This window comes from Uloborus diversus, chromosome 8 (genome assembly GCF_026930045.1).
Source record: "Uloborus diversus isolate 005 chromosome 8, Udiv.v.3.1, whole genome shotgun sequence".
NCBI classification, from domain to species: Eukaryota; Metazoa; Arthropoda; class Arachnida; order Araneae; family Uloboridae; genus Uloborus; species Uloborus diversus.
Window position 1 is genome coordinate 147,749,778 of NC_072738.1, and position 13,988 is coordinate 147,763,765.

The 13,988-nt window shown below is 33.8% G+C and overlaps 1 protein-coding gene across 1 annotated transcript in view; it reads right to left on the minus strand.

The window, feature by feature from the left end:
* Positions 1–6,148: 6,148 nt before the first annotated feature.
* Positions 6,149–13,988, minus strand: part of LOC129228672 (nephrin-like) — a 50,688-nt gene continuing 42,848 nt past the window's right edge. Inside the window, exons 18-20 of the mRNA XM_054863356.1 lie at positions 12,483–12,662; positions 8,681–8,820; positions 6,149–6,414 (exon numbers count right to left, since the gene is read on the minus strand). Coding sequence (XP_054719331.1) covers positions 6,304–6,414; positions 8,681–8,820; positions 12,483–12,662 — 431 coding nt within the window. The 3' untranslated portion in view covers positions 6,149–6,303. The remainder of the gene's footprint in view (positions 6,415–8,680; positions 8,821–12,482; positions 12,663–13,988) is intronic.

Here is a 13,988-nt window from a genome sequence, read left to right on the forward strand (position 1 = left end):
AAAAAATTTTTCATATGATTTTTATTATTAAAATACTTTAGAAATAGGAACACATCGCAAAAATATCTTTTAAAAACTTTTACTTACGTTACTTAAACAAGATCATGTTCCATATTACTTTAGTCATCAAAGGCAGTCAAAAATTTCAGGGCTTCAGCTGAAAACCGTAATCTTTCATCAATTCATTAATAGGTTTCTAAAAGTGACGGAGCAGTCGATCATGCAGCACACAAAATATAATACACTACATATCTCAGTTGATCTAATTGTACTGCTGATCTCAACTTCATACGACACACAAACGAATTTGCAGCACTATACACAAAACGTGTAGCAAATTGCTGACTCAGGCACCTTGATGTTATGACGATTATTGTTCAGAATGAATGCAGCAGTTGAAAAAAAATAAATAAAAAGAATAAGAGATTTTATAAGCACAGGGGTGCCCGAAACCTAATACATTTGGTACATAGTGGAATACGTTTTTAACAACCTCTTAAAAAAAATACTCAAGCGATAAAACTTAATATTAATTTGAAATTTCAGTTAAAAAAAAATATCTTCAGTTTTTAGAGTCATAAATCAAAAGCTAATGATACGTAATTTGAAAAACATGTTCTTCAAGAAATAAGCTTTTGAAAAATGTGAAAATAATTCTCCTTCTTAAAATTTTTTTTTTAAAAAAAAGGGGAAAAAATAATTATGAATTATATCTGCAAGCACTTAAAGGTTACATAAGTAAAAGAAAATTTTGAGGGTATTTTTCTAGAAAAAGTTAAATCTCAGTTTTGAAATAGGAAGGTGTCCAAGTAAGAAACTTTCTATTAAATATAGACATCCTTAAACTCGGTGCAATTTATAACGATGAACAACTTGAAAGGTTTATCACTGAAATGTTGTAGTAGCGGGGGGGGGGGGGGGGGGGGGGGATCCTATGTCCAGCATCAAATTTCATTCCCAGTATAGGTGACCACTTTTAAACCTAAAAAGAGCAGTACAGATTTTTCTGCAATTGAATTTGACTAAAGCAGTTCCTAGTTTCTTGCATTCAAACCAGATGAGGGCAGAAGTGGCTCTCCAGTCAGAGGATGAAGATATCCATGGGCGAACCAGAGGGGGGCAAGGGGGACAACTGCTCTTCCCTAGAAGAGAACCTCTAACTTCCAGGCTCTTTTGAAATGTCACTAAAGATAATGTAAAATAGCAATTTTAAGACTTCAATTTCAAAAAATTTCTGGGAACAAAAAACCATATAATCACTTTTTCTGCCCTCATTTCACAAAAAGTAGCATAAAATAGTTTTTAGGAGGAGAGGAGGAACATAATTTCAAGCAATTCTTCAACAGGGTTCATACTCAATTTCAGAAATAAAATGAAGGAGTTTTGGAGGAGTTTTGAAGGACTAAAATGAGGTTTTGAAGGAGCACTAATGGGCTGTCATTAAATGATGTCGCACTTTTTTTCAACATATTTGATCCCCTTCCCCCTTCATCACAAAATGTCACACTTCACCTAACTCTTCTTCTTGTCACATGTCATATTTTTTTATAAACATACTGCTACAATAACTGTGTGATGCGACTTTTTGTCACCCTCTCTCTTCCCCTTGTCACAATTTCATGAAATCGTCCCCTCCCCCCACAAAACATGACATCACTTGTGGATCACCCTTTTTACTACATCATAACTGCGATTTGCTATAACACAATCACTTAATATAGTACATCTGCTTATGTATTTTTAAATATTTAAATAATAATTAGGCAACCTGACATTTGCAGCTGTGGTGGAGGAAAAACAATCATCATAAAATTTTAAAAAATAGCCAAGCATAATTTAAGTATGTTTTACTTCACTTACAAAATGTCTTAGTCATCTAATAATATTTTCACCCTCAACATTAATGACTTTGATGATCATTTTGTAAATCACAGCTTTATGAAAAAAATAAATATACGAAATTACTGCATTAAAATCGCCCTTGTGATGAGGTTAAGTTGTCGATCGAAGGATTTTAAGTTACTGCCATAAAGGAAGATTTTGTAGTCTTGAACCAAAAAAAGAAGGAGTTTTGAGGGAATTAAAACCAAAATGAAGGAGTTTGAAGGGCCCTTCAAAAAAATTTCCTAATTGAAGGAGTATTGGAGCAAATTTGAAGGAGCGTACGAACCCTGTTCAAGCTTTTCTACAAGCCTGGGTGTGTGTATGGGGGGGGGGGGGATGACTAAAAATCACTATCTCGTTGCGCCTATGCTTGCCCCTAACTAACAGGAATCCTAGCTATGCCCATGCAGATATCTTAAGTAAAGTTGTAAGTTCATGGAAATTAAGAGGGTCTGCAGCCTGTGTTGATTCTAAGCAGCCTTCTTTTTTTTTTTCGCCAGCAGATCTGCAATTTTCTCTGCATTCTAACATGCAATCATATACACTGGAAGAAAACTTTGTAGTATAGACACACACTACTCAAATTTTTTGATTAGTTGTCTGGTCGAGCAGTCACAGTGCTTCCACCATTTAGGGACATGTTGGATGGAATTTTTACTTTCGCTCATAATCCAGAAATCAGTTTTTAGTTCAGAAGACTCGCAGAATTTGACAACCTCTTTGACAGCAATCAATTGTGAAAGTAAGAGTTGTCAAGTTTTCTTTTGTTGATTTGTATTGACATAACATATGTTACTAAAATGTATGCCTCTTAATACGAAATAAATTGTTTTCTCTTCAGGAAAAACTTATTGACTGAATGTCTCAAAAAGGCAAACATCGCAATAAGAAATTAATCAATGACTGGATCATAACAATTTTGCAAAGTAAACTAAAGAAAATGCAATTACTTAGGTGAACATTTGGTATGAGATTAATGCGTAAAGACAAGGTAACAATTTAACCATAACTTGTAGGTTAAAGTCATGAAAATCTAAGCATTCATCTAACAGATGTGGTATAGAACATCAAAAGGTCATGTACAGTAGGGTGGTCCTTATTTTCGAAAGTTCATATTTTTTCAAAATTATTTGTAATTTTGTTCAGTTACACCAAAACATTAAAAATACAAAATTTCAGCTCAATCCGATAATATTAACACGTGCCGCATTGGCCTTGAAGTTTCATGCATCTGACTGTCTAACATGCTACGACGAGTCGGCGCCAAGTGCGTTCGAATTCGCTACAAGCGCGACTACAAGTCTCGACAAGTCAATTTTGTTTTTACATATTATTTGTTCAATGCCACATTCGTTTTAGTTTCGTACTTGAAGTGCATAAGAAAAGACGTGCTATATAAGTAATTGATAAAAGTGCTGAAATGTCCACTTTGCGGAACAATATTTATCTAGTTGGAGTGATGAAATATCAAATCTGCGGTAGTAAATTACCATGTAAACGAGATGTTTTGAGTGTACTTTTTTATAACATGAGAGTGGTAAATTTAAATCTTAATGACAGCAGTGCTTTAGTTATTGATGAAGTGGTCGTTTTTTGGAAAAAAGCAAGAATCCCAGTTCAAAACCGTTCAAACTGTATTTCGAAATTAAAATCTTTGTACGATAATGTCAGAAATTTAGAAAAATCTAAAAACAGAGATACTGAACGGCAGAGAGAAAAAGAAAATGATTTTAAAGAAGCTTTAGACAACCTTTTCGATATTGCCACCTTAAATGCGTTAAATGAGATTAAAATCGCCGAAGATAGAGAATTTTTAATTAAGCAAAGGGAGAAAGGTAGAGTAGGTTGTATGTTCGGAGTAGATATCAAATTATTACGTAAGGAAAAGCGGAAAGAAGAACGCACAGCTGCAGAGTTGAAAAGAAAAGAAGATTTGTTGGAAAATTCTAGTTGTTCGATTGGACATTTTGAAATGGAAGATAAAGAACACGAAGATTCACAGAAAAAAGTGATAAATCAAGACAACAGTGAAGATGACATATATTTCATATCGGAATCTCAACAGGGTCCATCTTCAAACAAGAGAGGACGAAAGATGTTAATGACACCTCGCCTGGCCGCTGCCTTGGACAAATGTAAAGTGAGTGACAGGGATGCAATGCATATTATTTCTGCCGTCCTAGAAGCTCTTAATATAGATATCACCGAGTTTGTTCTCAATAGATCGTCTATCAAAAGAAATAGAGAGATTTTGCGGAAAATAAAATATTCATCAATAAAATCGGTAGGAAATGATGCAAATTTTATTGAAGTGCATTGGGATTCCAAATTATTGCCTGATATCACAAAAAATGAGAAAATTGATCGGCTTCCTGTGATCGCGGTTGGTTTAGATTTTGAACAATTATTAGGAGTACCTGGAATTGCATTATCAGGAGGATCGGAAGTTTGCTCTGCTGTGTTCCATATCACTGATGAATGGAATTTAACCGAAAAAATTCAAGCCTTTTGTTTTGATACTACAGCATCAAACACTGGACGTATAAAAGGAGCTGCAGTTCTGCTTCAACAAAGGTTAGGGCGAGATATTTTGTGGCTTCCATGCCGACACCATATATTTGAGGTCGTTTTGGCTGGTGTATTCACGAGGACAAAAGCAATTGTAACATCCGGCCCTGAAATTGCTCAATTCAAAGCACTTAAAGAAAACTGGAAGAATATTGATAAAATGAAATTTTTAGATTATACCAGCGATGAAGCCGTTTATAATGCACTGAAAGATGTAGCGCCCAAAATTATTTATTTTGTGAAACAGAAACTTGCAGAAGAGCAACCACGTGATGACTACAAAGAGTTTTTGCAATTGACGCTCATTTTTTTGGGAGATAAAACAAATGTGAGTTTTAGGGCCCCCGGTGCATATCATTTAGCGAGATGGATGTCTAAAGCGATTTATTGTTTAAAACTTTTTTTATTTCGCGATCAAATGAAAATGAGAAAGGATAATTCCAAACTGAATGCAGAAATTTGCGTTTTCGTTGTATACTGTTATGTAGAGGCCTGGTTTTCAGCAACGAATACTACAGGAGCTCCCCTAAATGATATATATTTTTTGAGAAAATTGGTTAAATTTAAAAATATTAATGAAAACATTGCAACCATTGCAATAACAAAATTTTTAAACCATTTATGGTATCTAAGTGAAGAGTGTGCTGCCACGGCAATATTTGACGATAGAATTGAGAGAGTTGAAAAAATTAGAATGGCTCAAAAAATTATGGAATGTGCAAGTAAAAACATAGAAACTGTGAATGAAAAAGAAGAAGAAAATGAAGAGACAGAAGTCATTGAGAAAAAACTATCGTTGCAAATCCGAGATGTCCAAAATTTTGTTCAAAAAGATCTACCAACTGAATTATTGTCCGCCAATTCACTTCAGTTATTTAAACGATTCGGTATTTGTGTTGAATTTCTTCAGGACGATCCGCTGAATTGGGAAAACAGAGAGGATTATCGCACAGGAAAAAATATCATTTCAACCTTAAAATGTACAAATGATATTGCAGAAAGAGGAGTCAAGTTGATTGAGGATTACAATGAAAAAATGACGAAAAATGAACATCAAAAACAATTTTTGATACAGGTATGTATAAACAAATTTAATTTTTTGTTATTTTTTTCTTGAACACATTATATAGGCTAGGTTTAGAAAACACATTCAATATTATTTTTTTTTATTCAGGTTGTTCAGGAGTACCGGAGAGAGTTCCCAGTCGCCACAAAAGGAGGCTTACTTAAATCCAAAATATGTATCTGAAGTGGATGTATCATTTCAATAAATAAAAAAATATAGTATTAGGATAAACTATATCTTTATTTTACGTTTTCATTTTAATTAGTATGTTTTTATACTAAAATTAAAAAAAAATGCGTAATTTTATGTTTACAGTCGAGCGTACATTGTCGTTCTTATAGGTAATAACTGCCTTACATTGAATCTCACAACTTCAGCGTCGATGCGGCACGTGTTAATATTAACCGATTGAGCTGAAATTTGTTATATTTTCATGTCTTATATAAAGGTACATTCTGGCAAATAATTTCTAAAAAATTCGAAAAAAAAATTTTTTCCTTATAAATAAGGACCACCCTAATGTACAGTGTAAAAAGCTAAGTTTCGTCATTGGTTTCACAAAACAACTACGAGTCAAAGTGTCAAAATTATCATACACAATAACACAATTTAATCACTCTCACAATTACGCTTTATTTTCAAAAGATTAAATTTTTGAATCTTGAAACTGTAATTTGAAAAAGGAAAAGATTATATGTATGAAAAGCACAAAAAAATGGTCTAAAATCAGAGGGAAATTGATGAGACAAAGCGGATTTAGAAGGCAACATGACTTGGTTGATATTTCACACAAATTTGCTCAAGGGATATTCAGGCTCATACTTCCTATCAGTGGAAGTTTCTTCAGAATAATCTTCAACATTTATATCATCAGAAGAATAAGAGCTGACTGATTTCTGTGAGAAAAAATGTGAGATGATTATTATATATGTAATAAATTATAACAAAGTTTCAATTAATTATATAATTAATTGAAACAATTTAGTAACAATTAGTTCAAAAAAAAAAAAAGAGACTGGAAAAAGATTTCTAGGTACAAAATAAAAGTCTAAAGTGGGGAGTTTTAAGCTTTTGAAGGCGTTTTAGTAAGATATAAATCATTTTTAGACCTCTTTCATGGTGATAGAGGCCTTTTCAAAGACTTTTTTAGGGGCATGAGTACCTGGTTTACTAGTACAAAAAATTTGCATTAGCATTTGTCCTTTAAAATGCAATATTTATTAAGTTTCTTTTTTTTTTTTTTTTTTTTTACATTTTTGAGTTACTTATTTACTTTTAAAATGTGAACTACACAATAGTTCAGCGTTTCCTGTACCTATCACTACACATAATTCAACAAGTTGGATGAGGCCCTGAAGACAACTGATTTTTTTATTGTTGCTGGATCAGGGGTTGCTGAGCAACCCCTGATCTAGCATATTTCGAGGTATTTATTTAGAATGAGAACCTGGAGGACTTTGTGACCATGACAGATACAGTGGCGGTGCTAGGCGTCGGCGACTGCCTCGCGCAGATAGGGCCTCGCAAAATTCTCAGAAGTAAATTCTCAGAAGTTTTAAGAAATTTCCATGTTTTCAATTGAAGCTCTTATTAAATGCAACAGACACAAAAGTAATCAAAATAGTGCGTGCAGCGGAGACTGCACAGAGCCAGCTTTAGCAAATGCGGGGCCCAATTCTGTAGGAACCTGAATTTAAAATATTCACTAGCTACAGCTTATTAATCATCTAACTCTATTTCCCCCCCACCCCGTTCTATTTCTTATCTTTTTCTCTTGTTGAAAAATTAGAAAATATTCAAAATGCTGCTCCTCCGAACACACACCCCTCCATACACGCACGCACCGATAGCATTATGGAGCATCTGAAATTTCGTTTCGAGATCTTAAATTTCGCGATATTTCCAGCTTAAAGCTAAAGCCCCCAAATACTAAACAACATCGAAAATCGCTTAAAATTGTGCTTTTGTAGCTTGAATTTCAAAAATTACCGAACCTAATATTACAAAATATGGCCTTAGAATCGCATTTTTAAGGCTTGAATATCAGAAAATATTCGGGCAAGGGTCCCCATACCGCCTTTCTTTTATATCATTAGCAATTAGGTTTTTTAAACTACATCAACAAAAAGTTCAGGTGGACTGGCTCCTGAATATAAAATATTGCTAAAGTTTTTAGAAGCATAATTTTCAAAATTTTTCGAGGGAAGAGCTCCCTCCCTTTCCGTAAAAACATCAAAGTTTGTCTAAAATTCTGTTTTTGAAGCTTCGATTTCGAGAATTTGCAGGGGATTGATTTTGACCTATTTTTTTTAAACAAAAGAATCGATCTGGGACACTCTCTGACCCTTTAAGTCAATAAAAATGACCTATAATTGCGTTTTTAAAGGCTTCAATTTCTAGAAATTTCCACTGAGACCTCTGTAAATTTTTTCCCCTAACATCAGCAAAGAGAGCCTAAAATGGAGTTTTTAAACTAAAAATTTTAAAATTTTTCCGGGGGAGAACCCCAGGACCCATCTTTCTATCAGGTCATTTTTCCTCTTTCAATGTGCCGCCCCCTCCCCCCACCACCAAAAAAAACTTTTTGATTGCGCTACTAGTCACGAAACGTTTTTGTCCTAGCAATTAAGTGAATTGGAAACTATAAGTGTCAATAGTTAGTAAAAAATTAATTCCGTGAATTCAATGATTTGTCTGAAAATATTTTATGATTAAAAGGGCCTCGCAAAACAGCATCACCGACGTCTACTTTTGCTCTCGCGCCGCCACTGGACAGATAGAACATGCACCAGTCCCCATTAGCATACACGGAGGATGTTTGACCAACAGGGATCAAATGCACGACTCTGCAGTTGCAAGGTCAATGCCCTTCCAATCAAAACACCATGGCTGCTCTAAAGTATGCAATGTAATTCTATTATTGTAAATAATTTTTGGGAAAATATTCTCTTGCTGAGAATGTTTTAAAGAATAACACAAGCATAATCTTTATGACATTTTTCAACAGGGGTGTGAAAATTCTAGAGTCACTATTCACACTAATTGATGGTTAAAAAAATATTTTTTTTTAAAGAGGGTAACTAAAATAATTAGGACAATGTTTGAAAAAAGTACATCAAATAAAAAAAAGAAGAAACATATCATTTGCCAAACACTACATACCGAATCTGCTTCAGAGGTGAACAAAGAATGATATGATGAACTTGTGCTACCAACTGTTTTCTTCAGCTCACTGGTAAAACTGCTAAATGTTGTCTCTTCAGAATCATTTTCCGATGCACTTGCCTCAGAAGAAACAGAGTCTTTATTTCAAAAACAAAAAGTTAAATAGTTTCAATTATGGGATGGCACATATATCTTAAAACACTACTTATGAGAAGGAAAATAATGAGAGACAGTTAATAGATTTCTTTTAAGACCGAAGAAAGAATGTTATTATACAGTATAGAAATACTACAATGAATTGGGTGATCTTCTTTGAAGAGACTTAAGAAGTTGCAATTGATGCAACATGTGATATGTTTTAACAATGTCAATCATTAAAAAAACATTGATATGCCATTACTGTCATGCTGGGATGAAAGCTGCAAAAATTCTTTTGATGGAATCTTTTTAAGCAGAAAAGGGGCAGATACTAAAAATTTAGTTTCTACAAAACTTCATACTTGAAAAAGAAACTTACTGTCCACAAAATGTATTCAAAAATAGACAAGATAAATGATCTGATTGAAGAATTATAATGACACCTGGAGAGAAACAAAATTGTGCCAAATCATCTCACTTTATTCAAGAATAATTTAAATTTCATCATAAGGTGAGGAGTAGTAGTTTTCACTTTAATGTAACAACATGATGCAAATAAAATTGCTACTTTGTCTGGAATTCTCCCAGATTTCACTTATTCACTGATTGTGTAAAGTCAATGCTCTTAAGAACAGCCTCCTACTACTGGGACCCTTCTATCATATTGACGGATGCAAGAAGTCCTATTCCCTATTTCACACTAGTTTTTTTTTTTTTTTTTTTTGTAATTCTCAAGACCGTCTATTCAAATGCTAATATTTAACAATTTTATGTTACTAAAGGTAAGACATTTTCACTGAAATTAACTATTCAGGGCCGGATTTGGAAGTGTGGAGGCCCCGGGGCAACGAAGGAGTAGAGACCCCTAATCAGGGTTAGAAAAGATCATATTTTCGAAAATATCCGATACTTTGATATATATCCGAATATTTTAATATATATGTATGTATCCGATATTTCCGATTTTTTTGACCCGTGAAAGTTAGGATATTTTGTGAAAAATTTATTGTGGGGGCCCCTTTGTTGTGGAGGCCCAGGGGCAGTAGCCCCACTTGCCCTCCCCTAAATCTGGTCCTGTAACAATTAAATAACAGAAGAGTCAAAGAAATGATAAGACTCGCATACTCAAGGCAGACCTTATGATTTTTTTTTTGAAAACTTCAAAAAAGTGGAAAGCTCCTACAAAAGCTACAAAAGACAAAAAAGCATACTCCAAAAAAAAAAAAAAAAAAATCATAAACAAAACAAAAGCAAGCACTGATCCATAATTTCAAAATTAACTAATTTTTCTCAATTGTTTTTAATGCATTTTGCCATTAAATGCATTTGATTTTAAAGTTATGTGTAATTCATGGATATTATTGATCAATAAAAAAATTAGTCAATATAAAAAAGGGTAATTATTTATTATTTTGTTAGTTTCCTGATTCTCTTTTAAAATGAAGCATAACCAATAAAAAGTTTTAAAAAACTACTAAACGACATGCAATGTATTGTGCAATGTGCATTTATGTTATGACAACCTCGTTACAGTGACCGACTTTGTTTGAACTACAGGGGTCATTCTATCTCGTATCAAATGTGTTTGTTACTTTTAAACTTTTAATTTATTCTATATAACTCTGTTTGCCTGAAAAATTTTGTCAAATTTATTTTTGTTCTTTGTATTGTAAGTAAAAATTATCATCAATTGAGGCAGTGAGAAGCGAAGGGATGTAAGTGAGCTTTTTAAAGTTTTGAGTAAAACGCGTTTCAAGTTCAGATCCTAGGTAGGCTTCCATTGATTATTTTTCCAAATCCTGCTGCATAGCAGCACCTACCAGGGATAGTAGTTATATCTCTTTCCCCGAAAAAGAGGTAAGGTTCTCCTACCATCTGTATTGACTATCTCCAAATTTTTGATTTTGGTACTTATATCCCTTTGGGGACAGGGGCGTAGCTAAGGGGGGGGTTTTGGGGACAAAACCCCCCCCCGAAAAGTTAGTCTCAAAAAAAAAGAGAAAAAGAAGAGAGAAGTGAAAGAAAAAAAAAAGAAGAAAAGGAAAAAATTCCAAGCGATTATATATATATATATATATATATATATATATATATATATATATATATATATATATATATATATATATATATATATATTATATACATATATATATATTATATACATATATATATATTATATACATATATATATATATATATATATATATATATATACATATATATACATATATATATATATATATATATATATATATATATATATATATATATATATATATATATATATATAAAGAAGTAACCCCCCCCCCCCCCGAAAGTCGGGTCTAGCTACGCCACTGTTTGGGGATGTAAGTACAAAACACAACTTTACATAAAGTGCCCCCCCCCCCCCTAGCGATTTCTTATTCATTAATTTATCATCATATTTATGGTACTCTGATGAGAACCTTAAAATGAAAGGCAAGAAGAGAAACTCAGATTAAGTTCTATAGGGTTATGGCAGCACCAACAGTGCTCTATGGCTTGGAAACATGGACCATGAACTCCCAGACAAACAAACAGAATTCAGACGGCGGAGATGCGATTTCTCCGAGCGGTCAAACATTGCACCATCCTAGAGAAAACAAGAAGCGAAAATATACGAAAAGAATTACAGATCTACAGCCTTAATGGAAAAATTACTGATTATCGTATCAAATGGAGAGACCACGTACGAAGAATGCCACGTGGAAGACTACCAAGGGCCATCTACTACTATCAACCCAAAGGCAAACGATACCGCGGTCGACCTATAAAGCAGTGGGCAGACTAGGAAGCCGGAACAGACTGAAAGCCTAATCCATGAAGATGATGATGATGATTAATTTATCATCATAAAAAAAGGGGGAAAAACAATTTGAATTTTAAAACTAGAACATTTGAATGTTTTTTTTTCAATTCAAAATATCAAAGGTTTCAAAGGATAGAATATTAAAATATCACCCAGCTCCGTCCCATTATCCATCTCATGCTTAGAAAGTTATTTTTTTATTTAATTGATCGCTTTTTACTGTTTTTTTTACATGTCACTCCCCCAAAATGGAGGATTTCACTCCTTTAAAAAATGTCAAAAAATACTTCTAAACCATGAAAAAATTCCAGAACTGCCACTACATTCACATAATTATTAATTGATGCATATTTTTTTTCAATGGGGCTGCATAAGAAGACTAATCCTTTTGCAGTCCTATGAGCAGTCCCTCAATATGGCATCCAAACTTTCATGTGCCACTATTGAGGCGCTGATGTCTAGGTCAGAGAATTTTTGATGCCCAATTTCCCACTACGTGGAGAGTACCTAGGCTCTCACAATATGAACTTACAATGGGACTTTAATTTGACCAAGAGTGTCTGAGACAAAAGGAGTTCAAGGGGTTGCAAACATGCACCATAGCCATGTAGCACTGATGGTTTTCTGCATCAAAGAAAATCTACTGCTTGGTCACTTGGAGCCCATGGCTAGAACCCCAGAAAAAAGATCTAAGAGGTTTTATCACTGGAGGACCTTAAGTATGCAAAACAATACACTTAACAGCTAAAACTTGCCCAGCATTTAGGTTACTACAGTTCATAAAGATTGAAAAACCTTGTAACAATGTTTAAATAAAACAGAACCAAATACCTTTAGATAATTTCTTCTTTGGTCCTTTTTTTCGGCAATACAGGGCAAGTAATATGATGTTGAACACCATGAGGATGAGGAATACAGTTCCTATGGTGCTTACCAAAAGCTCAACAAGATCAATGTTGAATGAGACATCATGGGCTTTTGGTATTTTTCTTTTAACTCCATCTGAAGCACCTAATGGAGGAAAAAATATTATAAAAGCTTCATAAACCCATTCGTTATTACACATACCATAAAAATCTCTCTCTCTCTCTCTCTCTCTCTCTCTATATATATATATATATATATATATATAAGTCTTTCTTATAATAGTTTTTAAATGAATCTTCTTCAAAAAACTGATTGATCTTTGCATTATGGAGCGGTTATTAAACAGTAAATAAGTCCCTAAACGATGTAATTAAGACCTATTGTAACAATTTTGAACCAACGTTTTTTGTTATGTTCTGATATTCCTGTAGAGTTTGGGGGGAAAAATCCTGTCTGTTGTAAAACTGCAGTTAGTTTTCTTTTATCAAATCAAAATTTTCTCATCTGCAGCAATACAGGAGCCCAAATATTCATTCACAAAAGTGCAAATAGGATGCTTCACCACATACACGAGTGGTATATGATCTTGAAAACTGCAACTGGTTCTCTAGTTTATTCTAGTTATTCATTCAGATGTAAGATACAGTTGTGAGAGGTTTCTTTTGTTCAAAATTATTTATTTCACAAATGCCGGGAACATTGGCCATTAGGCCATAAAACCGCGGGCTCTCCAATATTTCTCGACAACACAATTAAAATTAGTTAGTGCACAGCAGTCGTCCAGATGAGCAGCGTCCATGACTTGTCCAGAGTTGCATAAAGTGAAGGTCGGGGAATCCTTCAGTTGAAAGCGGAACAAATAGGCATTGAGACAATCGCGTCCTGTTAAAAGTCTAAAAGCAGCCATAGCAGCAGCTCGAGGAGAATTCAGGATATAGTGGGACTCATTGCATAGTCTCCCCCAGGGTTTACCTTCAGCAGCCCGGGAAGCAACACGACGAAACCCATCCCTATGAACCCTCTTGATCTCCAATACACTGTTGTTCAAAATAAATGAATAGTCACCATCAGGCATATCACGATTGACTTGATTGTTGCTATTTCATAAACACACATTTTAGGTTATTTTGGATGATATTTGCTATTTCTTGCTGAGTGGGTATGAACGATCCCGACTTATTGTTATATCTGAAGAATCTTAGCTCTCAATCAAAGGGTGAAAGTAAAAACAGAGTAAAGCAAGCCTTTCTTTCTGATTGATAACGTTGATATCTAACATAACTTTCGAAATTTATCAAAGAATCTATTGACGTTTTGAATTGCTGTAATTTGAGTGGTGATCTTCTTTTCCCTTTTTCATTGTCAAATTATTTTCTGAAGATTTTATATGCGAGGAAATTTAATTTTCTTGCTAAGAGAACATATTTTTTTTTTCTTTTTTTCATGCCATGAATAAAAGTTTTGCCAGCA